Source organism: Podarcis vaucheri (assembly GCF_965113315.1).
Source record: "Podarcis vaucheri genome assembly, chromosome: 7".
NCBI lineage: Eukaryota > Metazoa > Chordata > Lepidosauria > Squamata > Lacertidae > Podarcis > Podarcis vaucheri.
In genome coordinates, this window is record NC_138765.1 from 27359557 (window position 1) to 27387449 (window position 27893).

Below are 27893 nucleotides of genomic sequence, written 5' to 3' on the forward strand. Positions count from 1 at the left end.
AGGGGAGAGAAAAACCTTAGAGGGGGAACCTGCAAAACAACAGCCCAAAGCATATTCTCATTGACCATGGGATGCCAACTGCTGTGGTGTGTGGGTAATAATAATAATAATAATAATAATAATAATAATAATAATATTTACTATTTATACCCCGCCCATCTGGCTGGGCTTCCCCAGCAGAACTATAATGGAAGAGTGCATGGATAACTGATGGGAAAACAGTGAATAGGAATCCTCCACGGTACAACATTTTGTTGCAGTAGCCACCTATTCTATCTCTAATCCTACTTTCCACCAGTTTCTCAGGAAGGAACAGCTATTAAGCTAACTGAGTCACATCCACACCATTCGTTTAAAGCTCATCTAACATGCATTTAAAAGCACATGGCTTTCACCAAATAATCATGAGAACCATAGTTTGTTAAGGGTGCTGGGCACCGTAGCTCTGTGAGGGGTAAACAACAGTTCCCATGATTCTGTGCAAGAAACCAAGCTCTTTATAAAAGTATAGTGTGGATATCACCTTGGCCTGTCATTTCCCAGATCCTTGCATTTAAAAAAAAAATCAAATTATGTAGACTCCCTTCTAATCCTCTATTCAGAGGCTGGTTTTAGTGACAACATGCATACTTGTGTGCGAAGATCAGCAATTTCAGATCTGAGTTCTTTCCTACAGAATTCTCAGCTGGTTCAGTGAACTGTCCAGTTTTAATTTGTTGATAAGCCCTGCCACTAGCTGTATCTATTTTACTCAGTTTTCAGATGCCCAGAAAAAGTTGGCTTAGTGCAGCAACTGTCCTTCACCAAGAAGGCAGATGCAAAGAAATGATCCAGCTTATCTCCAGTCTGGGCTGTAGCTCAGTGGCAGAGCATCTGCCTTGCATGCAGAAAATCCCAAATTCGGATCCCGACATCTCTGGGTAGGGCTGAGAGAGACTTCTGCCTGAAACCCTGTAGAACAGCTGCCAGTCAGTGTAGGCAATACTGAACTAGATGGACCAATGGTCTGGCTTCCTATAAAGCAGGCTGCTATGTTCAATCTTCACCATGACTTCTAGTAAAGGTAAAGGGACCCCTGACCATTAGGTCCAGTCATGACCGACTCTGGGCTTGCGGTGCTCATCTCACTTTATTGGCCAAAGGAGCCGGCGTTCAGCTTCCGGGTCATGTGGCCAGCATGACTAAGCCGCTTCTGGCGAACCAGAGCAGTGCATGGAAATGCCATTTACCTTCCCGCCGGAGCGGTACCTATTTATCTACTTGCACTTTGACGTGCTTTCGAACTGCTAGGTTGGCAGGAGCAGGGACCGAGCAATGGGAGCTCACCCAATCGCGGGGATTCAAACTGCCGACCTTCGGATCGGCAAGTCCTAGGCTCTGTGGTTTAACCCACAGCACCACCCACACTTTTAATTCCTTTGCTGCTACTTCCTTTGTCTGCTTCTGATGTATGTAAATAAATTGTCATGTTTAATATTTTTAGCCATGTGCTCTTCAGATTCTTCTTTGCTTGCCTCTCTCTCTCTCTCTCTCTCTCTCTCTCTCTCTCTCTCTCATTGCCAGAGTTTGTCCTGCTTCCTGTTTTCCTCATTTTCCATTTGTTTCCATCCCTATAGCTGGACGTCTGTAGATACATGAAAGAAAGGCACTTTTCACTTGCAAATTATAACTGAGTCATAGAGTAGATGTTAAAATGAGACTGTCTGTTTACCTGAAAGTTCACTCCACTGAAATAAAAATAACCTACTTCAGAGAAAATATTTTCTAGAAGGGAGATCTGAAACACACACACACACAACGAAAGGTCTTGTGTCACCTTAAAGACAAACACGTTTATTGTGGCAGAAACTGTCTACTTCAGGAGTGGGGAATCTTCCTCACCCCAAGGATTGCTTTCCCTCATGGGCAACCTTCTAGGGAGAGCACTTGAAAGAGGTGGGAAGGGCCTTGAGCAAAACTGGGTATAGTATTGGCTGCGACTTTTACCTTTGCACAATAATCTATATTCCAGCTGCCATTGACTTGTTGGACTCAGAGAAACAGTGGCAGGAACCAGTTGTGGAACCACCAAGAGAAGGCAGCTCAGAGCCCAAGGACAACAATGAGCGGTCAGAGAGGGAAGAGGGAGAAGATTGGGGAGGTAAGCTGGGAGAGTCTGTGGCAGAAGCCAAAGCCAAAGCAAGAGAGTGGAAGGATGGAGGCCAAGAGGAAAAGGTGAGTTGGGCTGGTGGAGAGTTAAGGGTGTCTGCTCCTCCTGCTGTGACAAGCTCCTCTCTCCCTTGTCTCCCAGAACCAGAAGAGGCATGAAAGGGCAGAGCAGAGGTTGGCTTCATGCAGGCACTGTCTCCAATTGCTTGGGGGGGAAACCTGGAACTTAAACTGTTGTGGAGAGGCAGGGACTTTCAGTCTCAGCAATGGATGGGCATTTGTTTTTATACACTACAAGTGTTAATGAGCAACTAGTGCCAGGGTGTTTGGGTTATTGCCAATGCTGGCTTGTAAATTGGCCACTATGATGATAATCAACACCACCTGTCCTTTTTTTGTGTTCCATTCCCTCCAATCCACTCCAACCCTTTGTTAGCATAGAGAGTTTATATGCAGCAGCAGAAGTTATTTTTTGTCAAACGAATCCATGCTTGAAGCACCCCTTTAGCTGAAAGGTATTCAGACTGAGACTTGGTATAAAATAATTATGTTTATGAAAGGAAGTACATTCTTGATAGGAAAGAGTTTCATAGTGCTAGTTAACTATCTGGTTGAAGAAACAAAGATGCCATGTTTGTCACTTTGTCCTCAGAAGAGAGATCCAAGGTGACCTCTTGCTTTGAAGTTCAGAGAAAGAAAGTGAGGAGGGCCAGGAAGTTGTAAACAGGCTGCAACTTAAGATGTAAACCATCTAAACATCAAAGAGAAAGAGAGAAGTCAGCATAGTGATAAAGGTAGAGGGGTAGTCTGGAAGTCCCTTCATCTATCCATCTTAACCCATGCAAAATGCTCTCAGGAAGCTGTGTTGCACCCTTCCAACACCCTTTGTGCATATACACCTGCCAATTCAGGATTGCGCTTTGTGGATCTGATGAAGTGGACTATGGCCCCCAAAACCTTGTGCCACAATAAACACCTTCATCTTTAGAGCATAGTATGCATGTGTGCTGGAGGAGGGTGGTGGGTCTTTTTAAGCCCAAGAGGAACATCAACTTGTGGGCAACCTTCCACTTGCCACATGCCGGGTTGGGAAGGGAGAAGGCAAAATTAAGTGGGGCAATGGATGTGAGTCTTATTCAGTAGGCTACACTCCAGCCATGCAAAAATCAGAGGTTTTATCATACACACAGAGACACCTCTCAATCCTCCATCTAGCCAAGCAAGAACTACAACCATAGCAGAAGGAAACTTTTGAACCAGGCAAAAGCACTCAAGAAGGGTATAGAGAGATGCCTGAGGTTCACCGCCCTTGCTTTAAGGTGTCACAAGACTCTCTGATACATTTTTATTTTGGGGGGGGGGTGGGAGGAGCGAATGCTTCAGATAAGAGCACCAATGTGAAATTTACCATTAATTGTTTTTCAGAAACTGAGCATGTGATAATAAGACCTCTTGGCAAGGGCACTTTATCCTAACTCCCACCCCCATATCTATTTTTCCCCCCTGGTATTGTCAGTGATGGGGTCTGAGACCAGTGTTTTTGCAGAAGTTTGTGTGTTTGTGAAATGCCCAGTTTGGCTGAGGAAGAAAATCAGGTGAAGATGTGAACGAGGTGAGCTGAAGCATCCTTGGTACAGTGGTACCTCGGGTTACATATGCTTCAGGTTACAAACTCTGCTAATCCAGAAATAGCATCTCGGGTAAATAACTTTGCTTCAGGAGGAGAACAGAAATCATGCTCCGGGGGCGCGGCAGCAGCTGGAGGCCCCATTATCTAAAGTGGTGCTTCAGGTTAAGAACAGTTTCAGGTTAAGAACGGACCTCCGGAACGAATTAAGTACTTTACCAGAGGTACCACTATATTGTCTTTGGAGAGCTGGTGCAGGCTTAGCAGCTGTGCGATCTGCTGATGGCGGTGTATATGCCTCCACTGCCCCCTGCTTACATGCTTGTCAGTAAAGCAGATATCACAGAGGCAGCATAAATCATTATTTCTCTCCCAGCCAAATGAAATGAATGGTGGAGGCTGGTCCATTTGGGCCAGGCATAGGCAAACTCGGCCCTCCAGATGTTTTGGGACTACAACTCCCATCATCCCTGACCACTGGTCCTGTTAGCTAGGGATGATGGGAGTTGTAGTCCCAAAACATCTGGAGGGCCGAGTTTGCCTATGCCTGATTTGGGCAAATGGGGCGCTGCCCCACCAAGCTCAGTTTACTGCCAGCCTGCCCTTATCTGCCTGTCTCCTTGCTTGGATCCAGTCCTGGGGGTGGCACTGTTTGCCAAATTCCTCCTCCTTAGTTCTCAGCTGCCTTTGTAGTACTTATCAGAAACCTAGAATTAGTTGGCTGTGAGTGTCAGTGGCTTGGGCTCCACCTACTATCGGTCTTATTGCCATTGGCTGCAGCAGCAACCACTGAAAACAAACAAAATTCTTTAGTGCTACCCCTGGAACCTCTCACTACTTAGAACTGGAAAAAGGCAAAGTGATGCTTTGGGGGGGGGGGGAAACAAGACAAGACAAAACATCCAGCTATGCAGCAAGCTTTTGAGTGGGACAGAACTCTTCTTCGGGAGAGAAATGCCAGCTTTAGGTGAAGTCCAGATGCTACTACTCCACCTTTCCCTGCATTTCCGATATCTGGGCTGTGAGCGCTGTTGTAGCCAACATGGCATTATCCATTCACAAGTATAAGCAGACTTCAGGGAGACCCAAGATTTGCAGAAAGAGCAAAAGGATTTAAGAGGGGGGAAATCTAAGGAAGAGAAAGAAAGCCCCCCCCCATAGCCCAATGTGCATGCTCGGTGGGCATGGAATGGCAGCTTATTCTCGAGGGAGGAGGAAAACTGGGGGACAGTGGATTGAAGTGTCTAGAACCCTGAAAAACAGCATTCCACACCGCATCATTTTGTTGCAAATCCCCTTTGTGATAGATTGCAGGTGCAATCTTGCATGCATGCAAACAGCAGCAACAGTGTGAAAAACATAACAGTGAACAGGAAAACCCCAAATGTATACTATTTTTTATTTCTCTTGGGCTTTGTGATTGTAAGCCTGTTTCCTCAGAAGTACGTCACATCAAACTCAAGTGGCTTTCCCCCTATGTGCCTTAAGCATTGCTGCTTTAATTATGGCAGGGTTGAGAGACATGTGGCCCTCCAGTTGTGGTGAGAGTCCAGCTCCCATTAGTTGTAGCCAGCTTGGCCCATGACCAGGGATGGTGGGAGTTCCAGTACAGCAAAAACTAGAGGGCCTCAATTTCCTTATCCCTAAATTATGGGATGGCAAGATGCTTGAGAGGCAAGTGTACAGACGTGATTGCTGCTGACAGACAAACAGACAGGCAGGCAGGCAGGCAGACAAACAAACAAACAAACAGGGAAAGTAGAAGAGAGGATTTTGGTAATAAGGGATTTTTTAAAGTAATAATTTTTTTTAAAGTGAATTACTAAACTCCGAATGTAAAAGAAGTCTTCCTGAAAATGCTCTGGCTGTGTACACATTATCAGCTTAAAACGTTGCTAGGTTCTTCTTTTTTCTCAATTCAGTTTGATGCTGACTTGAGGGAAAATGCACCAAAATGCAGTATTTCATAAGAAACAGCAGGATAGATATGGATTGTGGTTAACATGCACACTGCTTACCAAACCAGTGGTGGGAGTGCACTGGATGCAGAGTAAATGGACATGTGTACACAGCCTCTGTCAAGAGGTAAACATTGATGAAAGTTTGATTCCATTTCCTCATCTTCCTCATTCAGACCATTTCTTTTTTTCCTGAATGTGGGTGTTAATGGAGGGGAGCTGGGTGATCAACCCTGACGCATCTTGGGAGCCCCCTGTGGCATGGTGGAGCATAGATCTGACATGGTACTTAAGCAAACAGATGTAGCTTGGCAAGAAATAGAAAGGTGGGGAGGTGTGTGTGTGTGTGTGTGTGTGTGAGAGAGAGAGAGAGAGAGAGAGAGAGAGAACAACAAGAATTATAACAGAATTTAATAAAAAAATTAAAAACAAGCAGTTGGGTGTCATTGTGGAAGACTTTAAGACTTCAGTTGCATGGGTTCCAATTTTCATCCCTTCGTAGAATATCTGGAGGCCTAAACTGCTTCTTTTCTATTAGCAAGGGTGGGAGGAGGGTTGGGAATCAAGCACACTTCTTCCCATCTGCTTCCTGGTTTTATCTTGTTTAATGTTGAAGAGGTGGTCTCTAATCTAATACACACAGATATTTCATATTCTCCATATATGAGGATATGAATTCAGTTACATAACTTGTTGGGAATTATAAAACAGAACTCTTCCTGTGCAAGATCTAATGGCTGTCCTTGATTAAAATATTACCCAGTTATCAATAGGACTGATTTGGAGAAGGGGGGGAGACAGGCAATTTTTGAGAGACTAGGGTGTCCAACTAACAATGCATCAAGAAAATCTGGGTTCAAATTCCCACCCTGTTGCAAAGCTTACAAAGTGTTATTGGACCTGTCACTGTCTCTCAGCCTAACTCTAGGGTTGTTATGAGGATACAGTTGGGGGGGGGGAGAGAACTATGTATGCTGCCCTGAGCTATTTGGAGGAAGTGTAGGGTTTTTAAAATTATTCTTATTATTGAAATCATATAGATGTAAGGATTTTGGTTTTGGTTTTTTAAAAAAACATGTAGAAGAGGAGTTGAGAATAAAAAGAGGGTACTCAGGAAGGAAGGCAACAAACCCATATTTTATGCAAAGAGAAAGCACTAATGCAATTAAGTAGTGGAAATATGTTTACAGATAAAATGACTGCCATTTTTTTAATGGAAAGCACGCAAGCCTCCTCTTTCTTTGTAACTATTGGAAGATAAGGTCTATCTGGTGCTTTTAAAACCTCTATAGATGGACTCTGTTCAGGCACAAAGCTATTGAACTGGCCAGTGTTTAAAGTTGTTGTTTGGAGCAATTATTATTATTATTATTATTATTATTATTATTATTATTATTATTATTTGGACTGATAGACACCCCATGCCAAAATGACTGTTTAAATAATGCTAAATTATCCTGTGTAGGAAGCCTACTTATCTCGAGTCAGACCATTGAGCCAGCTGACTCAGTGATGGCTGCACTCGCTGGCAACTGCTCTCCAGGGTTCAGACAAGAGTCTTTCTTCTCCAGCCCTACTGGAAGACACCAGGGACTGAGCCTTCTGCCCACATTGCATGTGCTCTATACAACTGAGCTGTAATAAGGGGAAAATAATTCTAAAACTGGTGGGCTGCCGTGGACAATGCCTCTCTGGGTGCTTTTGCTATTCCGACGTTGTGTGCTTAATGCTAACCAATTCCACTGCTTCTGGTGGAATATAGTGGCTGCTTCTTCTGTCTATAATTAGCCTTAAAAAGAAAGAAAATAAAGTGGCTGTTTTGCTTGGATGTTCCACGATAAATTCACTGGAAACCTTCTCCAACCCTCCCCCCCCCATTCAAATGCAGTTAAACATCTCTAATAGATGCCTCCATTGTCAACGTCTATTAGAGATCTCTAATGATATCAGTAGCTCCCTAAGAAACACGCGTTAGGCAGGGGCACCGCATTTCCAAGGCAGCTGAGAGCAATGTGTAAAACTGCTCTCCCCACCAATCCTTAAAGGGTTTTGATGGGCAGCCCCCTCCCTTTAATCTGCAGCCCCGTACGTCGTTCCCGACGTCCAAGAGAGATGTCAGATATCCCCTCCTTTAAAAAAAAAAAAGAAGAAGAAGGGGGAAAGAGAGAGAAAGAAATCACAACCATTAGGAGAGCTTGCAGATTCACGGTTTCTCGTGCTCAGATGCTCAGCAGCAGACCAGGAAGGGAGGGAGGGCAGTGCTGTGTCTGTAACAGTATTTGCAGAAAGACTAGAGGAGATGTCAGACCTTTCTGGCAAGCATAGTTGCTACTGAGAGAGCCCGTCGTTACCTTGGTAGGCAACTCCCCACCTCACCCCCTGGTTAAGTTTTGGTTTTATTTCGATGCGCTTCGCTTATTTCAGCACCACCAGGACGGGACAGCTCCCAGGAAGCCTGTAGTATTCCCCGTCTGCCCGACCTCGGGGTGGGATCCAGACGCTCCCGGCAGAGATGGAGCCGTCCACCTTTCCCGGTGCTGAACCCTACCCCGATTTCCCTTACAACAGCACCTTTCAAGACTTCGGGTCGACTTCTCTCACGACGTCCAACGCCACGAGTCAGTCCCCGATCAAGAACACGACTTCAATCATCATCGCCATCGCCATCACTGCCCTGTATTCAGTCGTCTGCGTGGTGGGGCTTTTGGGGAACATCCTGGTCATGTACGGCATTGTCAGGTAAGGGCAGGATAGCCGGGATCTAAGGGGCTTATCCCTAGATGCTTCCACGGGAAAGTCCTATGCACGTCTCCCCTTGGGTGGGCGCCCCAAGGAATATAGAGGCAGCGAGGATAGCAAGAGGCTATGCTGTGTATTGTGTAGGGTGATTGGTAGAAGTGTATGTGGCACTAACTTGGAGAGAAAAGTGTGTGCATGTGTGCGGGTCTGGGGAAGAAAGACATCACGTGCATGTTCACTGAACGGTGTGTAATACAATCATAAAGATAAGTGGGCGGAGAGAGAATGTATGGGATAATGCAGATTGTGTCTGGGAGAGAATGTAGCATGTTGCATCAAGTACAGCACACCCTCACCTAAGAAATCCAGATATTTTCGGATTGGCTGAGGACCCTACCTTGCCTCTGCGTTAAGCAATATATTACTACTATGTGGAAAGGGGCAGAGCAGCAGGATGTTAGAACGTGGGGATTTCTTTCAGCTTCAGGAGACAGTTTTGTCTTGCAGCTCGATCCTAGGCAGGTCAGCTTAGAAGCTGACTTCAGTGGGGCTTGCATACTAAGCATAGGATCGCAGGCTTAATGTGTGCATTTGTGAATGCAAAACAACAAGAGGACCATATGTTATTATGGGGGCTGGGACAGGCAATTCCAGTTCATTGCATGGGACTTTGATTTTATGTATGGGCTCTATGATTCTGTCCATTCTGTGGATGTTATATGTGGGTGCATTTGAGTGGAGGGGGGCATTTCATAACAGGAAATGCATTGCCTTTGTAATGGAGTAGCTTCTAATCCGAGAGACCAGCTGCACAATGAATACTAGTTATATTGATCTGAGTGTTTATGAACTGGGCATGGGGGGAACATGATTTAGTTATTTCACATTGACCACATGTTCCTGCATGCAAGAGTGCCAACTCTGATTTCATTGCAGTGCGAGTATACTGTACATACACAATGTGTGTGTCGTGCATGTATAAGCACCTACTTATCTTGAACATGGCATGTTCCTTTAACTCTTGGATTGGTTCATAATAAATGAAATTGGAAGTGTTTTTTCTATGCGTTTTTATGGTTAAATCACTTTGGGATGCTTTAAGGGAAGCGATTCATAAATGAAATGAATAAACAATGCAGTCTTTTTATTGTAGGGAGACATTTACAGCAGCAGGTGCCTCTTGTTGAAGTGGCAGGGGTAACCATACTCAGCAGGACTATCCATGAAATCACAATCTTATGTAATAAATTCTGCCACTGGATCAACAGAATGAATTCTGCTCCTTCCTTAAATGCTTACTCTGTGCCATCAAAATGCTTCCTGTCCTGTCTAATAAATATAGGAAACTGTCTTGTACACAAAAGCAAATCATTGCTCCATCCAGCCCAGTATTTTAATTTTGAGTGGAGGTAATTAGGGGAGCACAAGCAATGGTTTTACTCTCCTGCTTAGGGTTATGGTGAGAGCTTCGCTCTCAAAATTGTGTTTTGCATTAACTGTTTTCTAGCATCGCTTGTGCTCATATATAGCCTCCATGAAAGCAAGTTCCTCAGGTGTTAAGGGGTTTGGGCAAACAAGAGAGTGACTCATAGTGGCTTTTTATTTCAAGGTACTTGTTTTGCAACACATGTGTACATCTGCACAGACCCGCATCCTATGAAAATCATGGTTCGTTGGGAGGCTGTTACCATTCACACGTTTGGAGGGGAGGATTGCAGAGAAGAACACTCATCCTAGTGTTCATAGAGTCATGGAATTGTAGAGTTGGAGGGGACACTGAGGGTTATCTAGTTCAACTCTCAGCTAGATAATACATGACAGATGGCCATCCAACCTCTGCTTAAAAAACCTACAAGCAAGGAGAGTCCACCACCTTCCAAGGGAGTCTATTCCACTGCTGAACAACCCTTACCATCAGAAAGTTCTTCCTGAAGCTTGGTCAGAATCTCTTTTCTTGTAACTTGAATCTATTGGTCCTACCCTTTGGAGCAAGAGAAAACAAGCTTGTTCCCTTTTCTATGTAACAGCCCTACAGATATTTAAAGATGGCTATCATAGCTCCTCTCAGTCCCCTCTTTTGCAGGCTAAACATATCCTACTCCTTCAGCCATTCCTCTTAAGGTTTAGTTTGATCATCCTGGTCACCTTCCTCTGCACATGTTCCAGCTTGTTAATGTCCTTCTTAAACTGTGGCACCCAGAACTACACACAGCATTGCAGGTGTGGTCTAACCAAGACAGACTAAAGCAGTACTATTACTTCCTTTGATCTGCATGCTACACCTTTGCTGTTTTTCTATGGATTTTTCTGAGTCATGCTTTGTGTAGAATATCCAAGATTGTAGGCAGACGTGATCTGTACTCATGCATACAACAATCTAAAAGAGAGAGAAGAGTCATCCTTAGATTCACATCCTCCCTCTGTATTTGGCAAAAGTGGAAGCTCTGGCAAGCCTACAAGATTCCTGGAGTCAGAAGATTCTAACTTTGCATAACAAGGTCATCAAATTCTGTGGTTAGAAAATGCAAATTCTACTTAGGTTGGGGGGGGGTGTTGCATATCTGTCCCCTGATTTTCTTCCCCCAAACTCCCAAAATTGCCTGGCAATGTGTGACCAGTGGTAGTTATTGAGGTGAGATAGCAGTGTCAGTGGCACAAGTACAGCAACTTGGAGCCCTTACAAGAGGGGTGGGGAGCTGAAGGGCCAAAGTTCCCCCACTCCTATTTAGGTTTACTGGCTTTCCCATTCCAAGAATGTTGCTTTGGGATGGGACAGAGGTGCAGCCTAAGAACCAGTGGGTGGAAATTGCAGGGATACATATTCTAGCTAGACATTAGCAGACACTTCCTAATGTCGAGAGTTGTTTTGCAGTGAAACAGAAGCGGCGAGTTCTTCTTGACTGGTGGGATTAAAGCAGAAGCTGGGCAGTCATCTGTCAGGGATGCTGTGGTTGCAGTCAGGGGAGGCTGGCTCATCAGGGCAAATGGGGCACTGCTCCACCAACCTCAGCCAACCCCCACTTCTTGCCTTCAACAGTCCAAGGGCGACTGTGGCTCAGTGTTGCCCTTGTAGAATTCAGCAGAGAGGAGGATGTGGAGCAGCACTACAGTTGTTTGGCCCTACCTGTCCTTGGCTCTGACTCCATCAGCTGTTGGTCTCCCTGCCTTCAGCACTACCAGTCCCAATGGGCACAAGCCACCACTGGTTGCAGACTGTACTGCAGATCCTGTGTGGAGCAGGGGTTGGACTAGGTGAACTTCATGGGATTTTCTGAACATCTAAATGTCAAGCTGGTCTGCATGGATTTTCTTTAATTCCCATATGACTCTTTGCTCTCCGTGTGAATGAAGATGTTTCTTTACTGGTTCTGCAAAAAGAAAAAAAGAAAAAAGAGAGAGAACAATTCTCACTTTCTTATGCAGGCAATATGATGCTCATCTACACTCCAGGTTTCCTAAAGTAACTAGCACATAAACAGATGCAAACAGCAATGCGTACAGATGTATAAAAATTCTCATGTAGTAATACTTGAAAAACGATGGTGCAAAAGAGTAGAATCACATAACTCTTGGCTCTTTATTGTTGTAAGTATAATATACTTCTTTGGCATATAATTATTCAGACTTTTTTTAATTTTTAAAAAATGAAACAAATTCTGGCAATTGAGGTATAAGTGGGTGCTTGATGTGAGAGGCAGTCTATAAATATATATTTTGAAGTGTGACTACCAGAGCTATACACACAGCATTCCAGAACTCTTTGCACTCTCTACCTTTATTTGAAGACAGAGAAATTCCAGTGAATTTCTCCAGAGGTTGTGGAAATTCTCCAACTGTTCCTTGGGGATGGGGCTCACCATTAGAAGCAGCAGCAGCAGCATCAAAGTTTTAATTGTTTTCTGCTGCAAGTACCAGCAACAGCTTTAGGAATAGAGGAAGCTGCCTACACCACCTGCCCATCTAACTCAGTATTGCCAACACTGAGTGGCAGCCAATCTCAGGGGTTTCAGGCCTTGAAAATTCCCAGCTATGCTGGAGATGCTGAGGATTGAACCTTATGCATGTAAAGCAGATGCCCGACCACTCAGCTGTGGGCTTGGCAGCACTGCCACCATTTTGCATCCTGCACTATGGCCCAGACCTAGTATTGTTCCAGGGTAGTGCTGGGTGGAACACTTGGTGGAATGGAAGCAACTAACCTCCCTCTTCCCCCACCCCCAATGAATGGCAGAGAGTATTCGGGTTGGGGGGGGGTGGATTTCTGCAAATTGCCTTTCTTTTCCTAGATGAAAGAGCAAATCGTGGAAAATTTCTCAGGTGTAGGGTAGGGAAGGGCAAAGTACCCTGTGACAATTTGGTTCTACTCTCATTGAAACCCCTGCTGGAAAAGCTGCACAAGTCGGAAAGCTATGGTTAAGCTGTATATGATGATCAGAACTGGCAAATGTAATCCTGAGCATGTTGAGAATTGTAACAAATCCCCTCCTGCAGAGTCAGCTTTCTCAACAGCAGCAGAATGACAGAGATCCCAGTTGCTGCGGAGGAGCACAAATGATTTCTTTTAACAACCACCAGGGAGACAACCAGAAAGGATTATATATACTCTTCAGACATAATATTTTTAATTGAGTTTGAGTTTTGGAGTGCTGCGCACATTTAGAGTTGCCTAGTAACTACGAGAGCTAATTGGGAGCTAGGGATAGTGTCTGGTGGCTTTATCCCATAGGTTCCCTGTTCTTCAACCAGCAATGGGTCATGACTTACAATTGAATCCAGTACCTGGAGTCAGCAATGTGAGGCATCTGCTGAGGCCCACATCCCAGTAGAAGACCAATAGTCAATCCCAAGAGTTCCCTGGCACTCCACCTTCTTGATGTCACTGCCTGTTTATTTGCTCTTTCCAAACATGTGAGCAGTTACCAGAACATAAGAAGCTGCATTATGCTGAATCAAATCATTGGTCCATTGGACTTCCGGGTCAGCGCCATCGGTGAATGGCGGAGTTCCTCCATTCGGAGAAACGGGCTCCATGGAAACTGGGTCTTCCCGCCGCGGCGAAGGTGGGGACCCGCTAGAAATCCCAGGTGGAGGAAGCCTGGGAACGTGGGGTTCGGCAGGGCACCAGGAGCACCCCCCTACTCACAGGGAATCCCATTTAGGGGCTCCGGAGCGAAGTGGGGTGAGAAGCGCGGTGCTGCGAACTGACTGCTACTTTCACAGAGTGAAGCTGCACAGCCATTGCCGGAGAGCGCTGACTTTTTCCTGTGGACAATTGGATTTAAAACAAGTACCCGTGAGTAGAAACGGAAAATTGGATCAAGAAATTTCTTAATTTGGTAACGAAGCAGGAAGGTTCAAAACAGGAAGTCTGCCTTCCGCTTTTTGTATATAGACTAAAGCAAAAACTTTGTAAGCTAAAGCCTGGAAAGCTGTCAAAAAAGTCTAAATTTCCTTCATTTAGAATTACTAAAACCCCCTTGGAAGCAGGAGAAAAGGGGGGGGACTTTGTTCAACCCTAGCAGGAGAGGGAGTGAAGAAGGATAAGTTTCCACCGTCTCTAACCTGGGAACGGGGTGTCAGAGACAGAAATTGTTGGAGAGGTTCATTGACTGTCAATGGAATATTTTGACAGATAGCTAAAGAAGAGAAACAAGCTGATTCCAATGTTGCCTTTTGCATTTCAAAGAAACAAAATATCTGAAAAATATCTGAAAAACGAAAGTATTTTTCCTTTGTTGGACTTGCCTAAAAAAAATGGATACAAATAGAAATTGCCTCCTCTAGAGGGAGCTTGTCAAATTGTTGCTGCAGTACATTTGAGGGCTCAACAGATGTGAGATTAAGACTGTGGGAACAGTCTTTTCTGACCTTACCTAAAGATGAGTTGGAAAGAAGAATGGGTGCTTGCCTTATGCAAGACAAGTGCCCTGCTGGAACAGATGCATGAGAAGATGGACTTGATGAATGAGAAAATGGATCTGACTGTTGCAGTTAATAACTTTGGGCAAATAGGGAATATTGATACAGAAATTATCCAGGGACCAACTCATGAATCTGTACTGACTGGGCAAGTGCAGAAGATAATGGAGGAGGATGCGGTTGCACCCCAAATAATACAAATGGAGAGTCCCGAGGCCCTACAGGAGTATGAGCCGTTGTCATTGAAGATTGAAGTTGGAGTGGGCCAGGGGGCGTCTGGAATTGAGGAGGTTCCCAACGTTGGAGAGACCTTGGAATATGCTTTTAAATACTTTTTGGACTACATTGAGGATTGTGGGGAGTGGGACTGTGGGGAATGGGCGTGTTTGATGAAGGGAGATGGAGACAATTTTGGCTTGGAATCCCCCAGAGGCCTACCCCTCAATGAGAAAGGAAAGAAACTAAGAAAGAGACCAACAAAAGACAAGGAAAAGGGCAAGTATAAACAAGAAGAAGAATTGCAGAAGGGACATGGAAGAGACTTAAGGGCCTCGGACATAAGGCTTCCAGGTTGATGGACTAGATGGAATGGACAGTAAGGACTGACACAATCCGAGACCAGGAAGAAGGGACGTTGGATGAAGATTGGAAGAAAATTTATAAAGAAAATTTTCTATTTGGCTAATTGGCTAAAAATTAATGAATACTAGGGAAAATGTTGGAATGAAACTATATGAATTTAGCAGAAATGGTATCAGGAGTAATGTATATTTGATAACTAAGATTCAAGCTTTAAGGTGTTTTAGGGTAAGATAAGGTTAAATTAATTAAGGTAATGTGAATAATAGAATATGGGGAAAGATGGAAATGATTGATTGAGTTAATTATTAGATTAAATTAGGTTAGGATAAATTTTTTAACAAAAATTGAGAAAGATGGAAAGAATTTGCTGAAATACCGGTAACTAATTAAACCAGAATACAAAAAGGGAGGTGTAAGGAAGTCAATGAAACAAGCAAATGGAAGTTTTAGATATGTAATCTGGGAGTTGTGTTGTTTTCTTTTTTATATATATATTTTTGCTTGTATTGTTGTATTGGTTTTTGTGTTTTTTCCTCTTTTTCCCCCCTTGTCTATTACAGTGTTGCTTTTAAATGTTCTTTTTTCTTCTTACAATTCTGGAAACTACTAATAAATATTATTTAAAAAACAAAAAACAAATCATTGGTCCATCAATATCTCTATTGTCTACACTGAGTGGCTCTCCAGGCCTTCAGGCAGGGGACATTCCTAGCTCTACCTGGAGATGCTAGGGATTGAACCTGGGTCATTCTGCATGCAAAGTAGATGATCTACCACTGAGCTATGACCCTTCTCCTATGTGGAATGAGAGGATAAGCTTCTGCTCTCTCTTTCTCTGGGCAGTGGTATAGATTGATCCTGGAAGGATAAGGCCACCTTAAACTTCTCAAAGAACAGGCAGAATAGAGATGGAAACATAAATTAAGAAGGTTTTGCCCAAGGGAATGCAGCCTTCAACAAGACAAAGCATTCCTCACCCCTGGCCTATAGCAATGAATCCCACAGGTAACTTGTACATTTCTTGGAATTTTTGATTCTGCAAACTTGTCAGACAATAGCACTGATTAACAGTGCCACTTCAAGCAAGTCAAAATCATTGGATTACAATATGTTGACATTTACTTCCCTTTGCAATCTCCACATCATTCACAATTTTCACAGCTCTCTGCCCTGGCATGCCCAGCTTGCTTCTTACCCAAATGAAACATTGGCAGCTGCTTAATGCAGGCGTGGGGAAACTTTGGCTCAGAACTACAACTCCCATCAGCCCAAGTAAGCACGGACAATGGCCAGGGTTTATAGGAGTTGTAGTTCAGCAACATCTGGAGGACCGAAGGTTCCCCATGTCTGGCTTAAGCCTTTCTTTGTAAGGAAGATGCTGATCATTCCCTGTAAGCAAGATGTGATCCTTTTTGCTGGGCATTTTGTGTGTGTGCATCTTCTGCAGCTCTCGCAGAACATTTTAAAAATGCGGTAATTCCAACAGCACAGAGTGTTCTGCAAACACTCTTAGACTCTATAATGGAGCTGCAAGGCCTGCTGTTTTCTTTTAAGTTCTTTTCCCAACAGAGTGACATTTTCCTTTTTCACAGTTGCAGCGCATTATGCTGAAAACTTTCACTGGCAGCCTGGTCAACCAAAGCTTCTGTCATCTCCTGGGAATTACTCTGATGGTCTCTTTGATAAATATAAACAGTAGCCTATGTTTTAAGAGAAAGAGAGAGAAGTGTTCCCACCACTTTATTCTTCAGTGAACAAACACACAGTATTATTTGAAGGGGGTTTATTCCATGGAAACAGGGGGAAAAACAGCTGTCCAAGAGCCTTGATCAGTCAAGGTTCCCAGGTGTCCATTTACCAGTAGAGGCTGGCCTGTCAGGACAAATGGGGACACTGCCCCACCAACCTATTTCTTCCCTTCGTCAGCCTCCACTTGCCTGCCTTCAGACTTCCATCCAGTTCGGGGAATAGCACTGACTGTCAGCTGTTTCTCTTCCAGAAGCCAGCTAGAATCATCATCTCTTTAAGATATCTGCATAGGTTGCTTTCTTCCCCCACCCTACAAATTCCATCCCTGCACTGAAATTAATGGGACTTTCCAATCAACACGTTTTAGCAGGGGAAATCTGTGAGCCTCTGGAGCCCAGCACAGAACCCAGTTCTTTCTACCTTTAACACAGGGATAAGGAACTGGAGACCCTCCAGAAGTTGCTGGACTACAACTCCCATCATCCCTCGCTGCTGGCCGGGGCTGATGGGAGCTAGAATCCAACAACATCTGTTGAGCCTCACGTTCCCAAACTCTGACTTCTAGGATGGGGTGAAATGTTTTGTTTTGCTTTTTTAAGGACAGGAATTATATAACTGCCCTGTATCTTGCTTCCTGCTACTTTGCTGATGCCTCTGCTATTTCAGGGTCATTTTCTTCAGTTCTTCCCAAGTGCCAGTTCTATCCTTTGAAATGCCAATTTCACACATTTACAGTCTCAGTGGTTCTAAATTGTGCCAGCTGTTATCTTTTCCCACCCCTTAGGCTAGCTGACTAACGTTTAGCACAGAACGTCTGCGCTTCTGATTTCAAAGCACGTCATAGATAGGATTCTCCTTTTATACTGTTACGGAAGGGGGGGGGCATGTCTTCTTCACTACAATATATTTGCTCAATTTCTCTAGGACTCCATCACCCCTCCCCTGTCCTCCATAATCTCTCAAGTAATCCTGTCAAAATCACTCTGCCAAACCTTTCCTCGGGCAATGCCAGGTGACAGACTATGCGTACATGGACCATTGTCTTCTCAGGATGTGCTTATCTGCGCATATCTCCAGCTCTGCATATTCCCCCTCCCTCCTCCATATGTTAATCCAGTGTAACCCAACCTCTCCTTAATGTATTCATGATGTAATCTGTGTAACCCAACCTTTCCTTAATATATTCGTGATGTAACTGGGAGGTATTTTGCACTGTATTCTGGGACATGGAGGGAAATTTCAAAAGTTCATGTCACCCCCTTTCTCGCGGTTCAATCTCGCCTTGAACCTGTTGCGCAATAAACTTGGACCTTCTGCAGTTGCTCCTGTGTCCAGCTGAGCTCATTTTCTTCCGCAGGGACCCACGGACTTAGTCCGATGAGCTGGGTGGCAGAGTAACCCCGCACCCAGATTTTAGCCGTAACAGTTGGCTGCCCAACGTGGGGCTTGCGGTTCTCCCGAGCTGCTGACTGGGGGCCCCGAAATCTTCAGCCGGCTCCAGGCCATTTTGCCTGGGAAGATCCTTTTGGACCCCCAGCCATCTTCTGGGCGGTAATCGAAAGCCCTAGGAGTTCAGCCGGGGAGCAAAAGAGGGATCCAGCCGGCTTATTCATCGATCGCGGGATCATCATAGAAGACGCGTGAGTATAAGGAAAAAGGAAAATCCAGTGCACTGGTGGGAAGGGGGTGGAAGTCTCCTGGCAACTGAATTCTCTGCCCTCCTCTCTATCGCTCCTTCTTGCCTTTCTCTTGGTCCGGTTAGTGAGAGAGACCGTGGACCGCTGCTCAACCCGAAAGGGGGGTTCTGAGCTCTATCCCTTTTCCTTAAAATCTCCAGCCAGCCGCACCAATTGGGAGCCCGAAAGTAAGACGGAGAGACCCGACTTGAAAGATAGCCGACTCTCTGCAACGGGCATCCCAGTTGAAAGCAAGGGGTTGGAGCTCTCTTTCCGAACTTCCCGAGCGTCCTTGCTAGGGGGCAGGAAGTGGTCTTGCTTTCTATCCCAATCCCAGCCGCACCGGTCGAGCTACATACCACGTGTACTGTAAGCTCGCTTCCGAAAGCAAGGGGGATTTTCGACCCGAAATTCTATCCAGGGACCACCCGATCTGGCACCGCATGGCGCGGGCGTCCAGTAGGGCCCCTTTTCCTGAGATGTGACGATAGGTAGGAGGTTGCCAGGAGGGATAGCCCATGAGGAATTGGGCAGGACCGGCAGAGTGGAAAGAGACCCCAGGTTACAGGAAATAAGGAAATAAGGAAATAGGAAATGGAACGCAAGGAACCGGATAGCTAGAGCTCTCTAAAACCCACTAAGGAAGTTGCCAGGCAACTAGAAGCCCCTTCTCCTCTTTACTATACGTCCCTGTACTAAGCATACCAAACCCCTAGACATACCAATCCTAATCAACCCCTCTTTTTCCCCTTCTCTATCCCAGACACCCCCCCAAAAAAAGGAAAAAGCAAAAAAGCAACAACAGCAACGCATGCTTCTATAAAGGGGTACCCAGTCAACCAAGCGTTGTGAGCCCTACCAGTCTGATTACCTGGTGGTGTGTTTGAAGAGGCAAGGAGGCTCATAAAACCATGTGGGACCTTCCTACTAATTTCACTTAATGAAGCCAAAGGTAGTGGCCCATCTCCTTGCAATAACCAACTAAAGGATGAGAATATATATGTTTACATGTTGTCTGTTATGTGTGTTGTCTGTTAATACATATATGAGAAGATGTATGTTTACATGTTGTCTGTTATGTGTGTTGTCTGTTCCTTCTGTCTCTGGCAGACTGCCTTTCTTAAGTGTGCATAGTTTAAACTGCAAGCTTGCTTCAAAATTTAAATCTAAGGAAGCCATGCTGGATCTTAGCAGTCCTAAATAAGACAAAAATTGAGAATGAAGTGTGCAAATGTTTACCCCACCTCTTGCTTTGCCCCAACTTTTGAGATTGTGAGTCTACAGTCTTATTTTGGAAGGTGCTGATAACCTACCGTATTTTTCGCTCCATAGGACGCACCTGACCAAAAGACGCACCAAGTTTTTAGAGCAGGAAAATAAGAAGAAAAAATCCAACTCAAATGTTGTACTAAACTATTTAAAACAGCAAAGTGGGTGGCTCCTGTCCACTTTGCTGCTTTAAAGCGAGCCACAATATATAATGAAGAGAATGGAAAAAGGACAGACATTCCATTATAATGTAGCTGTTTTCATCATCACTGGGAAGTCAGTATTGGCAGCAGTCACAAAAATTAAAATTTGAGCATTTTACTGTTATTAATCAAGAATATTAATAGTCAGGGAGAGAAACCAGGGCTGTGCAAATGAGAAGTGCTTGGTGTATGGAGGAACAGCAAAGAGATCCAATGATTGCGCTCCAGATCCTAAATCTCTGAAGTTTTCTCAAAACAGGCCTGGTTGTTTTGAAAGGAAGATTCAAAGAGTGGGAAATGGAGTGATTGAGCAAAGAACAGAGGAGGAAAAGAGGGCAGATAAATAGCTCCCATTTAATAACAAGAGAACACAATGTTTTTGGTTTGGTATAGGTGGACTGTACTTGTAAGAATTTGTATAATGAATTATAGATTTGGAGTGGAAAATCAGTGCCTCTTTTCAGCAATAAAGATTAGCTGCTAGGAATATGGTCCACACACAAACACACAGGATGTCTGGTTATAGTTGCAGTTACAGATAGGTAGCCGTGTTGGTCTGCCATAGTCAAAATAAAAAAATTCCTTCCAGTAGCACCTTAAAGACCAACTAAGTTAGTTCTTGGTATGAGCTTTCGTGTGCATGCACACTTCTTCAGATACAGAGCAGTGTATCTGAAGAAGTGTGCATGCACACAAAAGCTCATACCAAGAACTAACTTAGTTGGTCTTTAAGGTGCTACTGGAAGGAATTTTTTTATTTTGGTTATAGTTGTTTAGTTTAAACTGTTACTGAGCCAGATGCCTGCTCGGTTTTAGCTGAGCTCACTAATACTGAATTGTGGAAATGCTTTGCATGTATTTATGACTATTTCTGCAAAACTGCTACCTGAAGAAATCCCCAAACTTAGTATTTTTAAACTTCAAATGGAGCTCAGAATCCGGTTAGGCAATCCTTTGCAGTTGAATTAGGAGGCACTGAGAGAAAGCAATTTGCTGCTCCCCACCCCAGGATCACACAGCCTTCCCTCTGCTTGCAAACCTTGTCGGAGCTTCACGGGGAATGCGAACGCTATAGGCAGAGCAGTGTGGCTCCCCCCCCCCCAAAGCACCCCAGGAGCGCAGGGCAAAGACGCACAGCCTTCCCTCTGCTTGCAAACCTTGTCGGGGCTTCAGGGGGAATGCAAAAGCTATAGGCAGAGCAGTGTAGCTCCTCCCCCCCTCCACCCCAGGATCACACAGCCTTCCCTCTGCTTGCAAACCTTGTCGGAGCTTCAGGGGGAATGCAAAAGCTATAGGCAGAGCAGTGTGGCTCCCCCCCCCAAAGCACCCCAGGAGCGCAGGGCAAAGACGCACAGCCTTCCCTCTGCTTGCAAACCTTGTCGGAGCTTCAGGGGGAATGCAAAAGCTATAGGCAGAGCAGTGTGGCTCCCCCCCCCCCAAAAGCACCCCAGGAGCGCAGGGCAAAGACGCACAGCCTTCCCTCTGCTTGCAAACCTTGTCGGAGCTTCAGGGGGAATGCGAAAGCTGTAGGCAGAGCAGTGTAGCTCCTCCCCCCCTCCACCCCAGGATCACACAGCCTTCCCTCTGCTTGCAAACCTTGTCGGAGCTTCAGGGGGAATGCAAAAGCTATAGGCGGAGCAGCGTGGCTCCTCCCCCACCCCCAAAGAGCACCCCAGGAGCGCAGGGCAAAGACGCACAGCCTTCCCGCTGCTTGCAAACGTTGCCGGGGCTTCAGGGGAAAGCGGAGGCAGCCGGCAGAGCACCGTGGCTCCTCCCCCCATCCCCGAAGAGCACCCCAGCAGCGTAGGGCAACAGCGATTTGGCTCTAGGGACCACACATTCGCTCCATAAGACGCACAGACATTTTCCCTTCCTTTTTAGGAGGAAAAAAGTGCGTCCAATGGTGCGAAAAATACGGTAATGTTTCTGCTGCAAAAGCCTAGTTGAGCCAACTGCTCTCTCAAGCTAAAATGCAGTGTATGTACTTCATTAAGCATATGCCTATAAAAGTATGGTGTTCATTCAAAGAAAAATATTTGAATCCAGTTTTAACTTTGATTTGGTTGGACAGAAGAGTTATTGTAAGGCTCCTGATATCAGTCTCTATAAGACTTCATGGCCTCTTTTGTTAGAAAATGCCCCCCCTCCCCCTTGTTTCACTCTGCCTCTTTCAGTTGTTTTCCCCCTTCTTACTTCTGTGCCAGGTAAATTTACTCCCGAGTAAGCTTCCTTTAAAGGAAACTGCAAAGAGGGGAGGGGGGCAACACTCGTGTATTCCCTTAAAAAAAAAATCAAATCTAGGGCTGCTTTAACTGTGCTTTATAAGAGATCCTCTCCCTATCTTACGAAAACTGTTCACTTCAATCTTCCTTAAATATCATTTCAAACTCACTCAAACTATCTCAAGATCTGCAAAAAGGGTTCTGTGTAAAGTTATGTACTTTTATTTTCCTCTTCCTTAGTACATGATAGGAGCATAGATGTTTCCTTTCCCAGCTGTAAATCTGTACTTAAATGTGTATGCCTCTTTGGTAGTACAAATCTTGCTGCAAAATCTTGCTGTGAACCCTATATTTTGGAGGGTTGGACTAGATGACCCCAGGGTCCCCTTTCAACTCTCCCGATTTGTGGCTGTGTGGAAGGACATGTGTCTGCAAGCATTGGAGGGTACTTCTTAAATTCTGGTGACGTGATGGAGTTGAAATTCAACCTAGCTATGCTCTTTAGTTTTAAAAGGTGAGAGGTGAAGCCCAACTGGTAATATCAAGCATTTAAGTGATTACAGTGTTCATCATTTTGTCTATTATTTTTTAAAAAAAATCAAACTTAAAAGTCCATTAAAAGTTTAAGCACATAAAAATTCATATAATCAAGTAGAATTAGCCTTGACCATCCATCCTGTAAATAAAGGGCAGTAAAATTTGTCTGCAGATGGTAAGGCTGAGAATGTTAAAAAAAATAAATAATCATATGAATTCTAACTCTCTGGCCATTTTACTCATAGATAAGAGAGCGGTTGATTGTTCCGCGAATGACCAGATAAAATGACCAATAATGATAGTCCTTTCCTGTACATAAAGGAAGCACTCCTGTTACTTGGGCTGAAATTGCTAGCTTTGGTGAATACTTAAATTGCTGAGTTTCTCTTTTTTGTTGTTTTAAAATCTAACCCTATTTTTAAAATCTACTCCTTACCTTTCCCTTCCTTATTCTAATTGAGCCAAAGGATGCAACATTTTCAATGGTATAAAAGGTTTGCTGAGACATGAACTCTGCACATGCACAGAGGCTAGATCAGCTTAAAAAAAAAAGAGAGAGAGCGAGAGAAAGGAGGGGGGAGAGAGAAGGTTTGGAGAGCGTGAAACCTATACAAATTTCCTTATGTAAAACTTGGAACCATTGAGCGAAATCATCCTTAATGTGTTTTGCTCCAGGGCTACTTAAGACAATAGAGTTAAGTACTGGACATGCCAAATTCTTTTCACAGGTAAATATCAAAGCACTCCCACTGTGAGTTCCTCTCTTGAGTAGTTTCCCCCCCCCCCATGGGATTTAAATTTTATAACAGTTTTCTTGTGTGTGTGTGTATGTGTATATGCCTATGCATTTTAGGAACAGCATTTCCTGACAGACCTCTCACATGAAATAATTTTCCCTTTTAACAGAGTGTCCTTTCTGAGGGGATGCAAACAGTGATTTAAATACTCTATAAAAAGTAATTGCATTTGTTTTCCTTTTGTCTTACTTCCCTTAAAGCCAAACAGTCACTTTCTTTCTGTTCAGCAAAACAAGTCTGAATCCCTGCTATATTAGTTGATTTCCTTCTATCTCTTTGTGGCTTTGACATTATTTTTTAGGTTACAAATAATCTGTTTTCCTTTATTAAGTTCGTTTTATCAGTTCTTCCATTATATATATGAAATTAATCGAAGCACAACCAAACATTGTTTGTGGAATGGTATTTGTTTACCTTTTGCCTGAGCATTTCTTAATTCTGTCATTTTGGCTAGTGCAAGGTACTTGCACAACTTTAAATTGCCATTCATTTTCTTGGTATTAACTCATTTCCCAGTATTCCACTATTAACATTACAGCTGATGTCACATCAAGAAACACTTTTATTTTCATTTGGGATGTTAGAATGCCAAAACAGATTACTTCAGGTTACTTATTAATTGTGTGTCTTAGCATTTATTTATTTTTGGTTCCTCATAGCTCATTTTGTGTGTTTGTGTTTTACTTTGGGGACATGTTCATCACATGTTGAAAGTCAGTTTCATGAAGTTCTTTTATCAGATAGCACATGGTGAATTTTAAGTTTTTCCCCATTGTTTTCCCATCTTTTCAGTCTAGTGGTTTTGATAATATATTTAATAATAATTCTTTTCTAAATCTGATGTCCTTGTGTCAAGTTTGTTTTCATCTGACTGGTAATCTAATTTTTTGCTTTCTTTTGTATTTTTTAACCTTTGTATTTTTTCAGTTCTCTTTCTATACATGTGGAGTAATTTTTATTTTATAATATGAAAAGAACAACAACAACAAAAACTAAGTGAAGGAAAGCAAACAAACTTAGCAGATAATAACAGTAATTATATGGAAATGTGATAATAAATAATACTAAATAGTAAATTTTATTTCTATCCTGCCCTCCCCAGCCGAAGCTGGGCTCAGGGCGGCTAACAACAATCAAAATAGTCCAATAATGATAATGAATAAAATGTTTAATCCACTAAGATTGTTATTATTTGCAGCTTCCCATGGAAACTGGAGGACATCCTTTTTGCCTTTTGCCCCTTCCTTGTCTAACTGTTTTTAAGTCACCCCAAAACCCTGCCCCTTACAGGATATCACTTCTACAGATGTGCAATGATGAAAAGCAGCAACAACCCCTCAACAACCCCTCAACTCAGTTCTTCGCTATCACAAGACCTGCAACACCAGAGTTTTCAAAGTGGCCACAGCTATCTCTTTAAAATGATATAGACTGACGGGGGGGGGGCTGACAAAGGGGGGAGGAGTTGAATTGCAAGGACATTTTTTCACTTGAACCTCAAGCCTCTGCTCCAAGATTCAAAAGATACATACGTAAAAGATCACAATGGTGTCAAGATATGCAACAGATATTTAATTATTTTGTTTTGTATTATGTGTTATTATGTAAGAATGTTGAAATGTGTCTGACAGTGTGATTTCCACAAAGGGGGGCAATTTATTGTGTGTAACTGTTTTTATGTTTAATGTCTTTTTCCTTACACACCAGTGGAGAATTCTCATGCATTTTATACTTTCTAATAGCTCACACTATTGTGTAGTCCAATGTTTAGATAACCACAATTCGTTGTCCCACCTGGCACTATGCCAACCTTCCCTACCCATTTTAAAAATGTGCTAAAACTTGCTTTACCAAGGAGAAGCTTCTAAGAAACATGAAGGTGGATATGCTTTGGTTTAGCAGGAATGATTCCTTATAGACTTAAATTGACTTATTTGGACAACTGCCCTTGTTAAGAATGGTTTTCTTTTAACAGATTGGTTTGAAGAGTTGAGAACCATGGGGCAAGATAAATTCAAATTGGACTCAGTTTGAATTGGGCACGTGTATCCAGGCTGCAATTAGCCTTTTGGTCCTTTAACTGCAAGTGAGCAACCCCCATGCGTGCAAAACCACAGCCTATAATAAAATCCCATAGCTAAAGGCCAAGGCGAAGACATCTCCCTCAGAGATGCCCAAACCTGTGCCAGCTATGGTGAATGCCAGGCGACATGGTTAAATGAAAGCCCTGAGGGGATTCAACAGACAGGATGTGTTGCTGTAGCACTATGTCAGTGTGAGACCACAGAAGAGCTACCTTGACACCTGAGAACACAAAATGGCGGGGGGGAAGCAAACTGCACTTTGCAGTCATTAGTGGACCTTCCTGCCTAAATGTAAAGCATAGATCACTATTGAGAAAATATTTCTTCCAAGGTGCTAGAATACCACAAGTAACTGAGCAACAAAATATTAATTTACGTGATATCCTATGTCTAGCTATGTGTACTGTTACACCATTATATTTCTGTGCAAATATCCTTAAAGCAGCATGATATGCAAGTCCCTTTCAGGTTTGCATAAACCCACACATCTGGTACGGTAGATACCAAGTTATTATTTAGCGCATATATATAACACGCGTGTACATTGTATTCGTCCGTGTTGCTCCCTCTTTTGCTGCCCTGCTCAACCCACCTCCTTTCCATTAGAGCGTATTCCCACTCACAGGGAAAACCTACATTCACCGAGATTTAGGGTGCGGAGAAAAGATTTGCAAGTTCTTACAGAACTTTAATGCAAATCTATCTCCGAATGGGGGACTGTTACGGAAGGGGGGGGCATGTCTTCTTCACTACAATATATTTGCTCAATTTCTCTAGGACTCCATCACCCCTCCCCTGTCCTCCATAATCTCTCAAGTAATCCTGTCAAAATCACTCTGCCAAACCTTTCCTCGGGCAATGCCAGGTGACAGACTATGCGTACATGGACCATTGTCTTCTCAGGATGTGCTTATCTGCGCATATCTCCAGCTCTGCATATCCCCCCTCCCTCCTCCATATGTTAATCCAGTGTAACCCAACCTCTCCTTAATGTATTCATGATGTAATCTGTGTAACCCAACCTTTCCTTAATATATTCGTGATGTAACTGGGAGGTATTTTGCACTGTATTCTGGGACATGGAGGGAAATTTCAAAAGTTCATGTCACCCCCTTTCTCGCGGTTCAATCTCGCCTTGAACCTGTTGCGCAATAAACTTGGACCTTCTGCAGTTGCTCCTGTGTCCGGCTGAGCTCATTTTCTTCCGCAGGGACCCACGGACTTAGTCCGATGAGCTGGGTGGCAGAGTAACCCCGCACCCAGATTTTAGCCGTAACAATACATATAGGGAAACTAGGACACAGAGTAGTCAAGCTAGCAGGATGAGTGTGCATGCAGTAGGTGGCAGATCTGGGTTCAAATCCTTGATAAGGCATGAAGCTCACTGGGTGGCCTGTGCAACTTACCAGCTCCCAGTGTTAACCTGGGGATAAAAGGAAATAGGTCTGTAAGTGCTTGACCTATGCGCAGGATCATGGGAGAGAAACATCTGTGATATCTCAGAACTACAAATGGGGAGAGAAATTTGATTTTTGCTTGCATTTGAATGGCAAACTACCTCTTTCACACATTTTAAAGCAATATGTGAACGGAAACAAAATGATCATGGGAGAATTAGTGGAAGTGGCATATAAAATGCATTATATTAGGGGAAATCATTTGCAAAAAATAGTACACTGTTATGAGATGGGGAGGAGTGTCTGTCTGGATGATACCCAGTGATCTTCCCAAAACCTGTTTGTTTGTGTGTGTGTGTGTGCTTGCGCACGTGTAATATATGAGCAAGCTTGCCAAACCAGTTCCATTGTCTATGTAATGGCTTTTCCTTCTAGTTAAGTACCATGATTATCATACAGCAAGCTCCCTGCCAGCATAGGTTCTACCCCTCCAGGCAAACCATTTCTGGTGATCATTGCAGAAAGGGATAGGGACATAGGAAGTGGCCATATACTGGGTCAGACCCACCTGGAATGGGACACTTGTAACCTTGTGCCCAATTCCATGGAGCCCCAAACAGAGGGCAATGGAAGTAAGAAGAGAAACCCTGTGTAAGTGGAAGGAGGCAAAGGAGGGAGGGAGGGAGAGAGAGAGAGAGAGAGAGAGAGAGAGCGCTCATTGGTACTAAACATTTAAAGCAGTATCATCCCGCTTTAAACAACCATGGCTTTCCCCAAAGAATTCTGGGAACTGTAGTTTGTTAAGGGTGCTGTTAAAAGGAAACTCTTTTCTACCGCTTCCTGGAAATGCCAAGGATTGAACCAGGGATTTCTTGCATGCAAAACAAGAGTGTGCTGTGCTCACTGGGCCATGGCTCTCCTCCAAGGCATGGCCAAGCTCTTTGCCATGATCTTGCTTCCCACCCACCATCCATGTCAAGCTCACT

The 27893-nt window shown here is 43.9% G+C and overlaps 1 protein-coding gene and 1 long non-coding RNA gene across 2 annotated transcripts in view; one reads left to right on the forward strand and one right to left on the reverse strand.

Moving 5' to 3' along the window:
* LOC309537433 overlaps positions 1 to 8385 on the reverse strand; it is a 39564-nt gene extending 31179 nt beyond the window's left edge. Inside the window, exon 1 of the long non-coding RNA XR_014221923.1 lies at positions 8305 to 8385. This is a non-coding gene — a long non-coding RNA (uncharacterized lncRNA). The remainder of the gene's footprint in view (positions 1 to 8304) is intronic.
* OPRD1 (opioid receptor delta 1) overlaps positions 7904 to 27893 on the forward strand; it is a 52557-nt gene continuing 32567 nt past the window's right edge. The window contains exon 1 of the mRNA XM_082232247.1: positions 7904 to 8472. Coding sequence (XP_082088373.1) covers positions 8246 to 8472 — 227 coding nt within the window. The 5' untranslated portion in view covers positions 7904 to 8245. The remainder of the gene's footprint in view (positions 8473 to 27893) is intronic.